At 66.2% G+C, this 14734-nt stretch overlaps 5 protein-coding genes across 5 annotated transcripts in view; 2 read left to right on the forward strand and 3 right to left on the reverse strand.

Annotated features, from left to right (window-relative positions):
* PFL1_06860 (uncharacterized protein) overlaps positions 1 to 146 on the forward strand; it is a gene marked incomplete at both ends in the record, with an annotated part of 5811 nt that extends 5665 nt beyond the window's left edge. The window contains one exon of the mRNA XM_007880492.1: positions 110 to 146. Within this exon, the coding sequence (XP_007878683.1) occupies positions 110 to 146 (37 nt within the window). The remainder of the gene's footprint in view (positions 1 to 109) is intronic.
* Positions 147 to 593: 447 nt separating this feature from the next.
* On the reverse strand, positions 594 to 1940 carry PFL1_02961 (uncharacterized protein; the record flags this gene model as incomplete). Its single annotated transcript, XM_007880473.1, has 1 exon — positions 594 to 1940. One exon carries the CDS (start codon positions 1938 to 1940, stop codon positions 594 to 596), a length of 1347 nt encoding a protein of 448 aa, XP_007878664.1.
* A 2038-nt stretch (positions 1941 to 3978) lies between these two features.
* Positions 3979 to 7419, forward strand: PFL1_02962 (uncharacterized protein; the record flags this gene model as incomplete). The annotated part of the gene is made up of 6 exons (XM_007880474.1): positions 3979 to 5188; positions 5296 to 5537; positions 5658 to 6395; positions 6503 to 6960; positions 7077 to 7231; positions 7364 to 7419. 6 exons carry the CDS (start codon positions 3979 to 3981, stop codon positions 7417 to 7419), a joined length of 2859 nt encoding a protein of 952 aa, XP_007878665.1.
* A 360-nt stretch (positions 7420 to 7779) lies between these two features.
* Positions 7780 to 11079, reverse strand: PFL1_02963 (uncharacterized protein; the record flags this gene model as incomplete). The annotated part of the gene is made up of 1 exon (XM_007880475.1): positions 7780 to 11079. The coding sequence occupies one exon, from the start codon at positions 11077 to 11079 to the stop codon at positions 7780 to 7782; it is 3300 nt and encodes a 1099-aa protein (XP_007878666.1).
* Positions 11080 to 14053: 2974 nt separating this feature from the next.
* Positions 14054 to 14734, reverse strand: part of PFL1_02964 (uncharacterized protein) — a gene marked incomplete at both ends in the record, with an annotated part of 2212 nt that continues 1531 nt past the window's right edge. The window contains one exon of the mRNA XM_007880476.1: positions 14054 to 14696. Coding sequence (XP_007878667.1) covers positions 14054 to 14696 — 643 coding nt within the window. The remainder of the gene's footprint in view (positions 14697 to 14734) is intronic.

A 14734-nucleotide genomic window follows, 5' to 3' on the forward strand; every position in this document is an offset into this window, starting at 1 on the left:
GGAGACCGTCGACTCGACGACTTGGCCTTGGTCCGGTCTCGCCTCGTCGCCTCTCTCTTCCCCTTGGGCCGCCTTTTCGCATCCTCCCCTCCTCGCCTCACAAATACAGTCACACGACGGCGACGACGACGACGACGACGACTTGATCCTATTCTATCCTCCTCATCCCATCCCATCATCACCACCACCACCACCCTCCTCCTCCTCAGCGCGCACGCCTCCCCTCGTCCTGTCTATATCCACGCCCTCACGACCTTACTCTTTCAATCACGAACGCCATCCTGTCCCATATCCCCCCCCCCGCATCGCTAACGATTTGGACTTGATCCACCTTCCGCCCTCCCCCTTGGCTCGTTTGCTTGCTCACTTCATTCACGGACGCGACGACGGACGCACGGACGCACGGACAAGACTCGACACACGCGGTACTCGGATGGAAGGGAAGGATGGCATTACGGAGCCAGTGGGGCGGGGACAGGATGGGAGACGAGCGGGGACAGACGCGATCGGGGAGAAGACCTGGTACTGACGGCACTAGGCGCAGGCAGCCCCTTCACGGCGACGGCGGGACGACGCACGCGCGCGCAGCACGCCTAGTACTCGAGCTCCTCCTCGCCGGCCTCGACCGAGTCGAGACCGACCTCCTCGTAGTCCTTCTCGAGGGCGGCAAGGTCCTCGCGGGCCTCGGAGAACTCGCCCTCCTCCATGCCCTCGCCGACGTACCAGTGCACAAAGGCGCGCTTCGAGTAGAGCAGGTCAAACTTGTGGTCGAGGCGCGACCAGGCCGAGGCGATGGCCGTCGTGTTGGCGAGCATGCAGAGCGAGCGCGACACCTTGGCCAGGTCGCCGCCGGGGATGTCGGCGGGGGGCTCGTTGCAGATGCCGATCTTGAAGCCCGTGGGGCACCAGTCGACAAACTGGATGGTGCGCTTCGTCTTGATGGTGCCGATGGCGGTGTTGGTGTCCTTGTGGACGACGTCGCCGCGGTAGAGGAGGCAGCAGGCCATGAACTTGCCGTCGCGCGGGTCGCACTTGACCATCTGGTTGCCCTTCTCGAACGTCGAGAGCGTCATCTCGGCGACGCTGTTCTGCTCGTGGCCCGCCTTGGCGGCCGACAGGATGGGGGCGTAGGTGGCGAGGGGGAAGTGGATGCGCGGGAAGGGGACCAGGTTGGTCTGGAACTCGTTGAGGTCGACGTTGAGCGATCCGTCGAAGCGGAGCGAGGCCGTGATCGACGACACGACCTGGGCGATGAGGCGGTTGAGGTTGGTGAAGCCGGGCGAGGCGATGCCGAGCTTGGTGCGGCAGATGTCGTAGATGGCCTCGTTGTCGACCATGAACGAGCAGTCCGAGTTCTCGAGGGTGGTGTGGGTGGTGAGGACCGAGTTGTAGGGCTCGACGACCGACGAGCTCATCTTGGGCGAGGGGTAGACGGAGAACTCGAGCTTGGCCTTTTTGCCGTAGTCCTGGGCGAGGCGCTCGAGGAGGAGCGAGCCAAAGCCGGAGCCGGTACCACCGCCAAACGAGTGGAAGACAAAGAAGCCCTGGAGGCCCGAGCAGGCGTCGGCGAGCTTGCGGACGCGGTCGAGGGTCTGGTCGATGAGCTCCTTGCCGACGGTGTAGTGACCGCGGGCGTAGTTGTTGGCGGCGTCCTCCTTGCCCGTGACGAGCGACTCGGGGTGGAAGAGGTTGCGGAAGGTGCCGGTGCGGACCTCGTCGACGACGTTGGGCTCGAGGTCGACGTAGATGGAGCGGGGCACGTACTTGCCGCTGCCGGTCTCGGAGAAGAAGGTGGAGAAACCGTCGTCGTTCTCCGAGGGGCTGCCCTCGAGGATGCGGCCGTCGGGGCTCAGGCCGTGCTCGGCCAGGTAGAGCTCCCAGCAGGCATTGCCGATCTGGATACCGGCCTGGCCGACGTGGAGAGAGAGGACCTCACGCATTGTAGGAGGAGGAGGTTGGTGGTGGTGGCGGTGTCGGGCTGTTGGGCTGCGGGTAAGGACGGGAGAGGGGGAAGGGGAAAGGGGAAAGAGAAGCATACAGAGGTGGCAGGTGTGAGCGGACAGGCGGGTTGGACGGCGAGCGGGGCGCAACGCGAAAAGGAGGGATGGCACCGGGCGGTCGGCCGACGACGTTGTGTGGTACTCACGATGAAGGTGTAGGGAAGGGTCAGTGGCGATCGACAAAGGTGCGCTCCAAAGCAACGTAGAGCGAAGGGGGGTTGATCGGTGGATGGATGGTGGAAGGGAGAGAGGAGGGGGCGAGGGCGACGGACGGACGGACGAGCTGGGGGGGCTGGGGGTTGGGGGCGGGCTTCGCGCGCCTGGTCTTGGTTGGTTGGCTCTGGCCCCCCGTTTGCTGGCCCAGCCTAGGCCGAGCCTGGCTCGACTGGTCGCCTGTTTGGCTGAGGCTGGCTGGCTGGCAGGCTGGCTGGCTGGCTGGCTGGCAGGCAGGCTGGCTGGCAGGCTGGCTAGGATTCTCGCCTGCCCAGACTGGTCTGGTGCCTGCGAGTCGGGCAGGGCCACCGACGCACGCACGCACGCACGCGCGTGTTGCTCTCTGCTGCCAGCCTGCCCTCTGTGGCCCCGCCTGTTTTTGGAATTTGCGTCCGTCTGGCCGCTCAAACCAACACACGGCACCGCGGCTGGGCCGCCAGCCACTGGCCAGGCCTGCCATGCCAGGCCAGTCGATCGCCTGTCTGGCGCGCTCGTCTGCCCTGCCCTGCCCTGCCTGCTGGCTGGCCCGCGCGTCGTCTGCGTTGCTGCCGTCCGATAAAACCTGCCCGCAGGCCACGGCGCGCTTGTTTGCCTGCCAGCCTCGAGTCGAGCTGCGGCTCCGAGATGGCAGCATGCATCCTTCTTTCTGCTGCCTGTCTTCTCCACATCTTGGCCTTGTCGACGGCGACGAGGGCGGGATGCCACCGAGAATCAACAAGTGGTCGGACCGCCTTCCGGCTTGGGCGAGGCTCGATTGCACGCTGCTGGCTGATGCGCTTTCGTACCGTCGACGCTCCTGGCCAAATCAACCTGCTCAGCATACTCTCTCATTATTGCTGTGGCTGCCACCTCGACGCTCGCGTGTTGAATGCCATCGTTGTCGCTGGCTGGCTGGCTGCCTGGCTGCCTGGGTGATGCCGAGTAGCCGGGGAGCGCTGAGGCCGTGGGCCGAGTCAGGCGTAGGCAGGCGCGGGTGTGGCCCACGGGCCTTTTTGCAATTTTGCCGCTCGGATTGGACCGACGCCAGCAGCAAGCAGCCACGGACGAGGGAGGGGCCAGCCAGGCCAACGACGGGCTGCGGGCAGCGGGCAAGGCGGCGGCGGCGGCCTCTTGGTCTGTGGCCCAGGCAACGTTGGCCCCCGCTCCCTCTGCCTCTGATCTGTGGCCCGCCCAGCCTGGCCGACAGACGACACCAACATCGCCTCGTCTCTTGTCGCCTCTCTCTCTCTCTGGCCAATCAACCACCCTCTCTCCACAGCAGCATCGCAAACCCTACACAGCTCACTACTCTAGACGCTCAGTCGCGCACCCCCACCCCACCGCCGCTCATCAACACGCCGAGCGCGCGCGCCACCACGCACCATCTCGCACCCCATCCTCGCCACTACTCTGCATCGCCGCCTCTTGCCTTTGCTGCCCTCTGCCCTGCTGAAACGCATATCCGCACCCTACCACACCCGCCGTCCCGCTCTGCCTCGCACTCGTCACCAGCTCGCCCTCTCTCGCCACCCTCTCGCCCTGCTCCCTCCCCTAGACGCTCGCACGCTACTCGCTCGCAACCTATCAAGTCCGCTTTCAGCCTCGGCCCTCCCCCCTCGCATAACGAGCTGGGTTCGCTCGCTCCCTCTATTCCCCCTCTCGCGCAACATTCAGCCCGTTTAGATGTCTTCCGGCGACCGCTCCACGCTCAGCATCACAGCCAAGCCCCCAACTGCGCACCCTCTCGAATCCTCTCCCGTCTTAGAACCCCACCGTCCCGGCCATCATGAGTGCGTCTACCGCGCATAGCTCCAGTAGCGGCAGTGGCATCGGCGTCCACGCTGGCGACGCCCCTGCACCACCACCTCCGCCGCCACGTCAACAACCACCAGGCGTCGCCTCGGCCTCATCACCATCAAAGCAAACCTCGGCACCCTCGCCACCGCCGCCCAACAAGGCTATGCCAGCCGACCAAGACCCTCCTTCGCGCCTCGGCTCCAGCTTCTGGTCATCCTGGATTTCTCCCTCTTCCTCTTCCGCCGTCGCCGCCTCCTCAGCCATGGAGAAGCGCCACAGGCCCCGCCGCCCCACCTTTGAAGAGTTTCGCGCACAGGAGCCGCCGCAGGCTCGCCTCATCCGCCTTCGCGGCCTCTTTGACACCTTGCTCGACGAGGACGACGAGTCGGCCCTCGCTGGCGGCAGGGCTCGCGAGGAATGGATGAAGTCGGCTCGCCGCGCTCGCTACGGCGCAGGCGGAAGCCTCGCTCGCGGCGCCCTCGCCCCCTCCGACATCCGCAACTCGACGGTCGGATTCGAGGACCTGCGTCAGCCTGAAAAGGCAGCCGCCATCTCCGAGGCCGGAAGCTCAAAGGGCCAGCTGCTGCCGCCGCCACCACCGCCACCGCGCCAGTCGTACGCCAACGAGCTGCTCGCCCAGTGCCGCAAGTGCAGGGAAGAGGTCGAGAAGCAGCGGTCAAAACATCAGGACGACGGCAGCGCGGGAAACGGAAGCGGAGGCGAGGGATGGTCATGGGGCCTCGGCGGCTGGCTGGGTGGGGAGAAGGAGGAACCTGCGTCGACCGCGGAAACCGCCAAGGCGACGGCCTCCGCCGCTCTCACCAAGGTCAAGAGCGCGCTGACAGGCGGGACGAGTGCAGCGGACAAGGAGCCAGCCTCGACCGCGAAAGCTTCGAGCGTCGACAGCTCATCGTCGATCCGCTCGTCGATATCCTCGCTCTTCGGTTCGGCGTCCGCCTCGTCCTCGTCCTCGTCATCGACGGAAGAGCCTTCGCCGCCCGCTGACCTGGAGCACGAAGCGGGCTGGACCGGCTCCGGAGTGTGGGGCCTCTCGGCCGTCGGCCACAAGAAGCGCGAGGCGGATCGGAAACGCGACGAGCAGATCCGCAAGGGAAGGCCCGTCGAGGACGACGGCGGCGCTCGGCAGCGTCAGATCGAGTGGGAGGGTTTCCTGGCCTACGCAGAGCAAAAGGAACGAGGTGAGTGTAGGACGCTGTTGCCGCGCCGGACTACTCGCAGCCTCGCTGCGGCCTCCTCGACGAGCGCGCTGACTCGTCTTGGCTTTCCCTTTGCCTTGGCATCATAGAACTCTACAACATCTTTTCGGAGCTCGACAAAAACGGCGACATGAAGCTCGACATTGGCGAGATCCGGACGGCGCTCGATCGCGCAGGCATCGACTTGCCGCAGCTTTCGCTCGACGACTTCATCGCCAGCCTCACCTGCTCGCGCAACTCGCCCCGGAAACCCAACGAGAAGCCCTACGTCACGTTTCCAGAGTTCCGCGACTATCTGCTTCTGCTGCCGCGGAAACCTTCGGTACCGGAGGTGAGAGCGAGCGACCGGGCCAAGGATCTTATGCACCCGCCCCGGCAACCAGGTGCAGACCCGTGCTGACGCGACCATGCCTCCTGCCATGACCACCTGCCTTTCCGACGCATCCCGCAGATCTTTCGGTTCTACCAGGTCCGCAAAGCTTTCGGCCTCTTTGGCATGGGCGGAATCTTTGCCGAGCTCGGCGCTGGCTGGGGCAAGACTGAGCGCGGCGCCTCTGCCGTAAACGCCGACGGCGACGTCAGTCTGGCCGGAGAAGAGATCAAGAAGCCGAGCCCGTCAGAAAAGGAGGCGAAGAAGGCCGAAAAGCGGCAGGGTGCGGCGGCGGCGGCGGCGGCGGCTGCCGCTGCTGCTGCCACCGCAGCATCGACGGATCCCAACAGCAGCGACGGCACTGCCGCAGCTACCGGCGATGGCAACACCGACAAGACGTCTCCGCCCGGCGCTGCAGTTGTCGATGACAAGGCTCGCGCCGCCGCCGCCCAAGCCGCCCAAGCCGCTGTCGCCGAGGCCGACGAAGACGAAGATGAGGAGGATCACGACATGATCCATGGCTCTGTCGCCGTCAAATTCCTGGTAGCCGGTGGCATTGCCGGTGCCGTGTCGAGGACCGCCACTGCGCCGTTTGATCGTCTCAAGATCTACCTGATGACCGTGTCGCGATCCTCGCCCGCCACCGAGGCGTCCAAGCAGGTGATCAAGGGCCAGGCGGGCGCCGCCGAGGGGTCGGCCAAGGCCGCAGGGCAGGGCCTGGGCCTCCTCCGTCAGGCCTTTATCCAGCTCTACCACGACGGAGGCGGCATGAAGGCCTTCTGGACCGGCAACGGCCTCAACTGCGTCAAGATCTTTCCAGTGAGTCTCGGCGAGCGCTGCCGTCATGTTGTTGAAGCGCGGAGAGTCGTGCTGATGCGTGATCCTCCTGGTCTGACCGCCGTCCGTGTCCATCTCCGCCCCTGCAGGAATCGGCGATCAAGTTTCTCAGCTACGAGACGTCGAAGCGGGCCTTTGCCAAGTACGTCGACCACGTTTCGGACTCGCGCGACATCTCCGGCAGTTCGCGCTTCCTGTCGGGTGGCATCGGCGGTATCACGAGCCAGCTCGCCATCTACCCCATTGAGACGCTCAAGACGCGGCTGATGTCGTCGCAGGGGAGCGGCACCACGCTGCGAGGCAATGCCCTGCTGATCAAGACGGCCAAGGACATGTGGGCTACGGGGCCCGCCCGCACCTACTACCGTGGCCTCACTGCCGGCCTGATTGGCGTGTTTCCCTATTCGGCCATCGACATGTCGACCTTTGAAGGCATCAAGCTCTTCTACATCAAGTACACGGGCAAGGAGGAGCCGGGCGTGCTGGCGCTGCTCAGCTTCGGCAGCGTCAGCGGCAGCGTCGGTGCCACCACCGTCTATCCGCTCAAGTGAGTAGTCTCCCTCACCCCTCGGGGCCACATCTCGGCCCTCTCCCTTCTTCTCGCAGCTCAGCCTGATGGCGACGACTGATTTGCCATCCTGCCGCTACTCTTCCGCAACGCAGCCTGGTACGGATCCGCCTCCAAGCGTCGGGGACACCCGCCCATCCGACCGTGTACAAGGGGTTCATGGACGCGGTCCGCAAAACGTACGCCAACGAGGGCTTTGTCGGCTTCTACCGCGGTCTCGTGCCCACCCTGGCCAAGGTCGTCCCTGCTGGTGAGTCGAGGCGCGTCGCCGCCAGCTGGCAGACCACGAGCACGCGCACGCACGCACCTTCTCTGACCCCTCGATCCACCGCCTGCTCCTTTCTCGCCTCACCTGCCAACCCCCGGCCCGCCGATCCTACAGTCTCGATCAGCTACGTCGTCTACGAGCAGAGCAAGCGACGCCTCGGCGTGCAGTGAACGTCGTCCTGGACCGGGCCCAGCCCGGCTGTCTCGCTCCTGCACGTAGCGAGCACCGCAACCACCACCACCGCAGGCATCGCCTCTTCCGCAACGGCGCACGGGCGGCACCGGACAGAGACACATCGGAGGGGGGAAAGCAGGAACAGAGGGGGCTGTAGCATGATTCGCATTCCTCGTCGTTGTCGTCGTCGTCGTCGTCGTCGTTGGCGGCGGCGGTGGCTGGGCTGTTCCAGCCATTTCAGGTAGAAAGAGACGCCAGACGGCGCCTGGCCGCAACACCAGCCATCCCAACCATTCCCTACCGTCCGCTCCTTGGCCTTGCATCCGCCGCTGTGCCGACTGCCCCCGAGACCCCTCTCACTCGAGACCGAGGCTCCTCCTGGCCTCGTCGAGCCTCGGACGCACCCACGAGCTTCCGCTCATCTCGATGGCCTCCTCGACGGCCTTCTGGCCCTGCTTGAGCAGCTCGCCGCGCTCCGTCTCGAGCCAGGTGGCCAGGCGCAGACCCTCGACCTCGGCCTCGGTGCCGCGAACCCCGACGTCGGCGGTGACGCACCGCGTCAGGACAAAGCGCAGCAGCTCGGGCGCCGACCTGGCGAACCGGTAGACGAGCCGCGCAGGCGTAGGCGGCGACGGTACGGCCGTTGTCGCTGGCGCCGTCGTCGCCGATGGCGTCGTCTTGGCGGGCTCGTTGTGGGCCGCGCCGTTCGAGGTTGTACACACTGACGAGGCGACGGTGCTGCAGTGCGACGACGACGACGACGACGTCGCTGCGGTCGAGGCGTCGTTTTGCGACGAAGACGCCGTCGAGGCCGTCGAGGCCGCGTCGTAGCTTCCTTCGCGGTCGAGCCTCGTCGTCGCCGGGTCGACCGACGACGAGAGCGGCGGCGAGTGAGCGCTCACTGAAGCACTGCTGCTACCGGCCTCGACGTCGCCCTCGCCTTCGACCTCGCCCACATCGGCGTCCTCAGCAGCATCGGCAAAGATGGGCTCGAGGTCAAGATCGTAGGCCGACGCGGGCGCCGCCTCGGAGCTCGCCTCGCCGGCCGCTGCTGCTGCTGCCGCCGCCGCGCGCGGAGTGACGAGTCCCGAGACGAAGCCGAGGAAGCGCCTCTGGCCGTCGCCGAGCAGCATCTCGCGGATGGCGAGGTCCTCGATGCCGTCGCGCAGCGCAAAGGCGCGGATCAGGTTGCAGCCGAGCGCCCACAGGTCGCCCGAGGGTCCCATCCGGCGCCCGTAGGGGCCCGGCGACGCCTCGGGCGGGATCCAGTCGTAGCTGACGAGCTGCACCGTGCCGTCGCCGCCCGGGATGCCGCGGTAGGGGTTGGCGTTTTCGTAGTCGATGACGACGAGGCGTCCGGCCTCGTCAAACATGAGGTTCTCGAGCTTGACGTCGCCGTGCATCCAGCCCGCGGCGTGGAAGCGCGCCAGGGTGCGGATGGCCTGGACAAAGACGAGGGCCAGGACCGGGTAGAGCTCCACCTCGTCGCACCCGGCAATGACGAAAAACGCCTCTTCCGGGTAGTCTTCCTCGAGCCGCACGTACCGGTCGTCTTCCGTCTTGAGCAGCTTGGCCACGGCGCCCGTCCGCGTCGGGTTGAGCGTCTCGGCCTTTTGCACTTCGTCGAGAATGTCTTCGAGGTACGTCTCGCGCAGCTCCTGCGCCAGCTGGCGCGTCGCCGGCCCAATGGCGGGGTCGGCGGCGCGCAGCTTGGCCTCGACGCTCTTGATCTCCATGGCGGCGTAGAAGCGGCCCTGGCCGTCCATGGCCCACCGCCGCAGCTTGGCCGCCGACGACACGCGGTTGTCGGGCGTGGTGATGAGGTAGACCTGCGCCTTGGACGCGTGGTAGCCCGCGTCGCCCTCTTCTTCGTCGGCGCACACGGCCTCGCCATCGACGGCAGCGGCGGCGGCGGAGGCGGCGGCGGCAGAAGTGCTGCCATCCGCTTCGCCCTGGTACATCGAGCTCCGCCTCGACGACGACGACGACGACGAGCCGCCGTTGCTGGGCCCGTCGGCCGACTGCGGACGGCGATGGGTGCGCATGAAGAGGGCCCCCTCGTCGTCGACGCTCGAGCTGCTCGAGTTGCGCCGCGAGCTTGACGACGTCCGCCGGCCCCACGGCTGCGTCACGGGCTTCTCCGGGTTGCTTAGGTCGGCGTCCTCGAACGGAGCCTGGCGCTGCGGGTCCTCGCAGCTAAACAGCCTCACGCTGAGGCCGTCGGTGACGGCTCCTTCGCGGTGCGGCCCGCTCTTGTCGTACAGCGTGCCCTCGACATGCTCCGGCCGCCGCCTACGTGCCAGCTTGAGGGGTGGCGCCCGCGGGGAAGCGGTGCGCCGGATCGGCGATGTCGGCAGCGGAGATGACGGCGAGGGGGCGTCGGCGCGGGATGCCGTCACCAGGGATCGGAGGTCGGTGGCGCTCATGGGTCCCTTGCCGTCGAGTGCGGCGTCGCTCAGCGTCGTGCGGAGGACATCGACGGCCCGGAGGTCGTCGTCGAACGGGCTGGCGTTGTCGTCTACTGCCGAGTCGTCCGCGTCGAGCAGGGCCAGATCGGGCGTTGAGGCGGCCGCCGCCGCCGCTGCCTCCTCGAGGTTGGAGCGGAGGCGTCGCAGCGACGGTCGCGCCGCCTCGCCGAGGTCGAGGGTGCCGTGGGCCTGCTCCTTGACCTTTTTCTTGGACAGCTCGCGTTCGCGCTCGCGCTCGGCCCTGTCAGCCCTCTTGGCCGCCCGCTCCTCACGCTTCCTGTCGTGCTGCTCGCTGCGCTTCGAGGCGGGCTTGTCGGCCACGACAGCCACCGACGAGGGCGAGCCGCTGGGCGGCGGACGGATCTGGGCCAGGGGCCGGAGGGCGGGGTGCGCGTCGCCGCCCGAAGACGACGATTGCGAAAGCCGCCGCGGCGTGTGGAGACCGATGACGGTCTCGTGGCGCAGGAAGGCCGCCTCGGAGCCGTGCGACGAAAAGCGGCGGGCCCTCGACGCACCATTGCCGGGCATGCCGTCGATGGGCGTCATGGGAGGGCTCATCATGAGGGCCTCGGATGGCCGACGGCTGCGTCTCCCGCCATGGCTGTGGCGCGACGACCGGGAGCGGCTGGAGCGCCCGCTAAAGGCCGAGGCGGCGTCGTCGCTGTGGAGGGCGTCGTCGTCGTAATCGATGTCGTCGTCGGTGTCGGACATGGACGAGAGGGCGCCGCGGCTGCCGCGCTTTCCGCTGCGGCTGCTGACGGCGCTGGCAATCCTGGCCCAGGCGAGGCCGAGGCCCATGCGGTCGCGGTCGTAGCGCCGCCACCGCTCGTGGTCCTTGCCGAGGAAAAACGTGGCAGCCTTTGGGGCATTGAAGCCAGGCCTGCCCGATGGGCGGATGGTGATGGGAGCGCGGAGGCCGTCAAAGGGTGTGGATCCGGCCTCGAAAGCGTCGGCGCCCGCGGCGGCGGCGGTCTTGGCACTGTAGGGCTGGGGCGGGTAGTGTTGCTGAAGCAAACGGGGCTCGTGCATGGTCTGGGCGTTGCGCAGCGTGCGAGGTCGGTTCGGCGGTGCCTGCTTTGTTGGCGAGACGGCGGCGGGGTCGAGGTAGTCGTCGAGGGCGTGTGAATGGTGCGGCTGGCTGCCCGAGGCCCTCCGTGGGTCAAAGGGGGGTATGTCCTGCAGCGTCATGGTGGCGGCGGGCGTGGTGGCGGATCGAAAAGAGATGCGATCGAGGGGTGAGAGGAAGCGATGCTGCTGTTCTTAAAGGCTTGGGAGGTATGCGCAGTAGCCAGCTGCTAGGTTCCGGAGGGTCGGGGGGCGATTGAGGGTTTGGCACGTGGTCGGATCGTCGAGATGGATTGGGGTGTGCGGCTGTGGCGAGATGGACCCAACCTGTCGGCGGGGGAATGGTGGGCCGACGATTAGACGATGGAAGGCGCGTGTTTCGACAGAAGCTCGGTCGAGGCGTGGTTGGTATCGATGGGGTTCGAGAGCCTCGTTTGGAAAGAGGGAAGCGGCCGAACTTGGAGCCGGAGGAATGGGTGTGGGTGGACCTCGCCAGGGAGAATGCGGTCCCGATTTGGGAGGAGTGCAGAGGGGCCAGCTAGGGCTAGCGGCGATGGTAATGGCGGTGGTGGTGGGTCGTCGAGGTGGATCCAGCCAGCCAGCGAGATGGTTGGGAGCAAGAAGCGAGGCGAAGTCCAGAGAAGGCAAAGAAGCCCGGTCTAGCCTGGTTGGCGTACTGTACAGTACCTCGAGCGGCGAGCCAGGCGGCTGAGGGCGTGGGTGCGTGTGGTCTGCACGGAGCTGCACGCTCGAGAGCGCAGCGTACGTCGTGTGGAGCGCCCGGCTGGCGACTTTTCGGCGTCCTTCGATGCCGGCCTGAGGTTTGGCTGGCGGGCCTTGCTTGGCTTTTGTTGCCAATTTGCTGCAGAGACCCCCGCGTTTTTGGGCCTGCAGCAGCGATGCGTCGAGATGCCGGGCCGAGACGATGGCGCTCAATCGGTATCCGCCTGCAGCCTGCCTTCTTGCTTGTCGCTTTCCTTTTCGGCCAGACGGCCTCGACTTTTTCGACCTTGCGAGGATCGCCGTCGTCGGGTGGCAATCTCCGGGTCTTTCAGAGGGCAGTCTTCGACCAGCTCTTTTTCGATAAGGTCGACGGCGATGGAGGGGGCCGATCGATGCAGCGTGGTGGGCGAGGTGAGGGGCGCAGATGCAACAACAGGGCTAGCCAAGAGGGGTCAATGGCGCGTGTCCCGCAGTCGTCGTCGTCGTCGTCGTCGTTGTCGCGGGGAGGCGGTAGTGGTCGTGGTCGTGGTCGGAAGACAACCAGGGCGGCGAAGGGCGCTCCTTGGTTCCCACTCGTCTCGTCTCGTCTCGTCTCGTCTCGTCTCGTCTCGTCTCATCTGCTGTCCTCACCTTCTTCGACGACGACATACACAAAGGGCGAGGCAGCATCAGAGACAAAGACCTAGAGTAGTGGAGTCAGTTAGCTCGGTAAAACAACCCCAAGCAAGCACCGCGGGTGAGCGGGCGTACGTAGGCTAGGCCGGTACATATCGTCACCCACGCGCGTTAGGTCGCTGCCAGGCGGCAAGGCAAATCAACGCGGTCGTGGCCACTTTGGCGAACAGAGCCCTGTTTCTGGCGAGCGAGGGTCGCTTCTCTAGGCCGGCGCAAATTGAGTCATGGGCCAAGCCAGGCCGGGCACGGTACGGTTGCGACGACGACAACGAGCGAGCAAAGATCGAGCGGGGCTCTAGAGGAGACAGGCAGGCCTGGGCAAGCAAGCAGCAGTCATCAGATGAAAACCCTCGCTCGCCCGCAGCGGGCGAGCGAGGGCGATGGCCGTAGCGCGCGGTGAGTGAGCATCAAACGTTGCCAGCAGGCGGGCAGGTGGACAGGCCGGCTTGCTGGCAGCGCCTTTCGTGGGTCTCACACCGATCCGACCCGCCTGGCTGGGCCTCTGAGGGCTGCGCCGTTCATCGCCTCGCTCGATCCGATGAGCCAGCGTACGCGCGTGATGCCGTGTGTGCGTGGCTTGCTCTTGGTCCAAAGCCGTGAGAGAGCCAAGAAGGCCGGCGTCGGTGACGGAACGACCGACCGAGAAGCGGGGGCGGCGTGTCGAGGCAGAGAGATACGGGGCCAGATCGAGGGTACGCCTTGGGGGATCCAGGCTCCGACCCCTCGACAGTCCGACGCAGCCGAGCAAATCGTGCCAAGCGCGCAAAGGCCCACAGCCGGCCTGGGCGGTTCCATGCAAGCGCACGCTGCCCATCGGGAACACGTACGTCTGCCTGCCCGCATCGTCGGGTAACCCGCTCGACCCTGCCGCCCCGATTCAGTCTGAAAAGAGTCAAATTCAACAAGCCCGATTGGGGCTTCCTTCGAGCACAGCCCGCTCCCCGACCGGGCGAGGGCAACGGCTCCCCCCGACAGGCATTCAGCCCTTGCGTCAAGGCTTCAACAGCTGGCTTCAACAGCTGGCTTTGAGCAGCAAGGCTTCAGCAGCAAGGCTTTAGCAGCAAGGCTTGAGCAACAAGGCATCAGCAACAAGGCATCAGCAACAAGGCAACAGCCAAGACCGAAAGCCATTCTCCGGTCCCTCCATCATTCATCATACTCTGCATCCGTCTATCTCCCTCGCCGTGCTCGACACGAACCGGGTCCGATGTTGAAACATCTTCATTGCAAGGTAATGGAAGCAAGACCGACCTGGACGACACGGCGACCGGTGTCGCATACGGCGTGCATACGATGGGGCGGTGAACGAGGGGTAAAGACAATCGAGTTACAGAATGAGCATCAAATCGGCAAAGGGGATGGGGACATGGGGTCGGGGGGAAAGCCAGAACGACGACAGCGGGGGATCTGGTATAGTATCGCCGTCTGGGCAGGATAGGATAGGAGAGGGGACGGGGAGATGAGGGGCGAGAGGGCGATAAGGGTCGTGGCGTTGGGGGGGACATACGTTCCATGATACAGGGCGGTAGAGCCACAGGACGAGGGTGGTAAGCGGCGGGACCGGGTGGACGGAGGTAGGATGAGGGCGAAGAGGGACATGGGGCTAGGACGAGGACGAGGACGAGGACGAGGGCAAGGGTGAGGACAAGGGCGAGGCGACGCCGAGGCAACGGCGGCACGAGACATGGCAGCCGCTGCTTCACCACCGCTGCTCTTGCGCAGCGACCTCCTGTGGCGGCAGCATGTGCGGGTAGGTCTGTTGCTGCTGCTGCTGCTCGTGCTGCCGGTGAGTTGCATACGCCGAGTGATGCTGCTGCTGGTGCGGCTGCTGTGCGGCAAGGTTGTACCCGTAGCCTCCGCCGCCGCCGCCGCCGTTGCGATCAGTCGCCGGCAAGGTCGCTGCCGTCGACGCCGGCGACATGCCAAACAGCGGCTGCGTCGAATTGTGCGGGCTCATGCCTCCGTTCCAGGCCATCGCGCCGTCTCCGGCGCTCATGCCACCGATGCTGCCGGTGCTGTGCTGGTGCTGGTGATGGACGTGGTGCTGCTGGTGATGCTGCTGCTGCTGCTGCTGCTGCTGCGGTGGTGCGCCGAACGGATGCGGATCGCCGCTGCCTCCGCCACTGCCGTGCGATGCGAGGTAGGCGAGCGGGTTGTAGGCGGCGTAGCTGGGGTCCAGCTGGCCGTAGACGTGATGCTGGTGCTGCTGCTGATGCTGCTGCTGCATCATTTGCAGCTGATCGCCCCGCATACTGGGGCTGATGAGAGCGTCGGCGGTCGAGGGCGTGTGCTCGAGCACCCCCGCCAGCTGGGGCCCGCCGCTCGAGCTCGACATCGACGTGCTGGTGTTGGACTCCATGGCGCTCGAGCCCGTCGACTT

The sequence above is a fragment of the Pseudozyma flocculosa genome (assembly GCF_000417875.1).
Source record: "Pseudozyma flocculosa PF-1 unplaced genomic scaffold scaffold00008, whole genome shotgun sequence".
Taxonomy (NCBI): domain Eukaryota; kingdom Fungi; phylum Basidiomycota; class Ustilaginomycetes; order Ustilaginales; family Ustilaginaceae; genus Pseudozyma; species Pseudozyma flocculosa.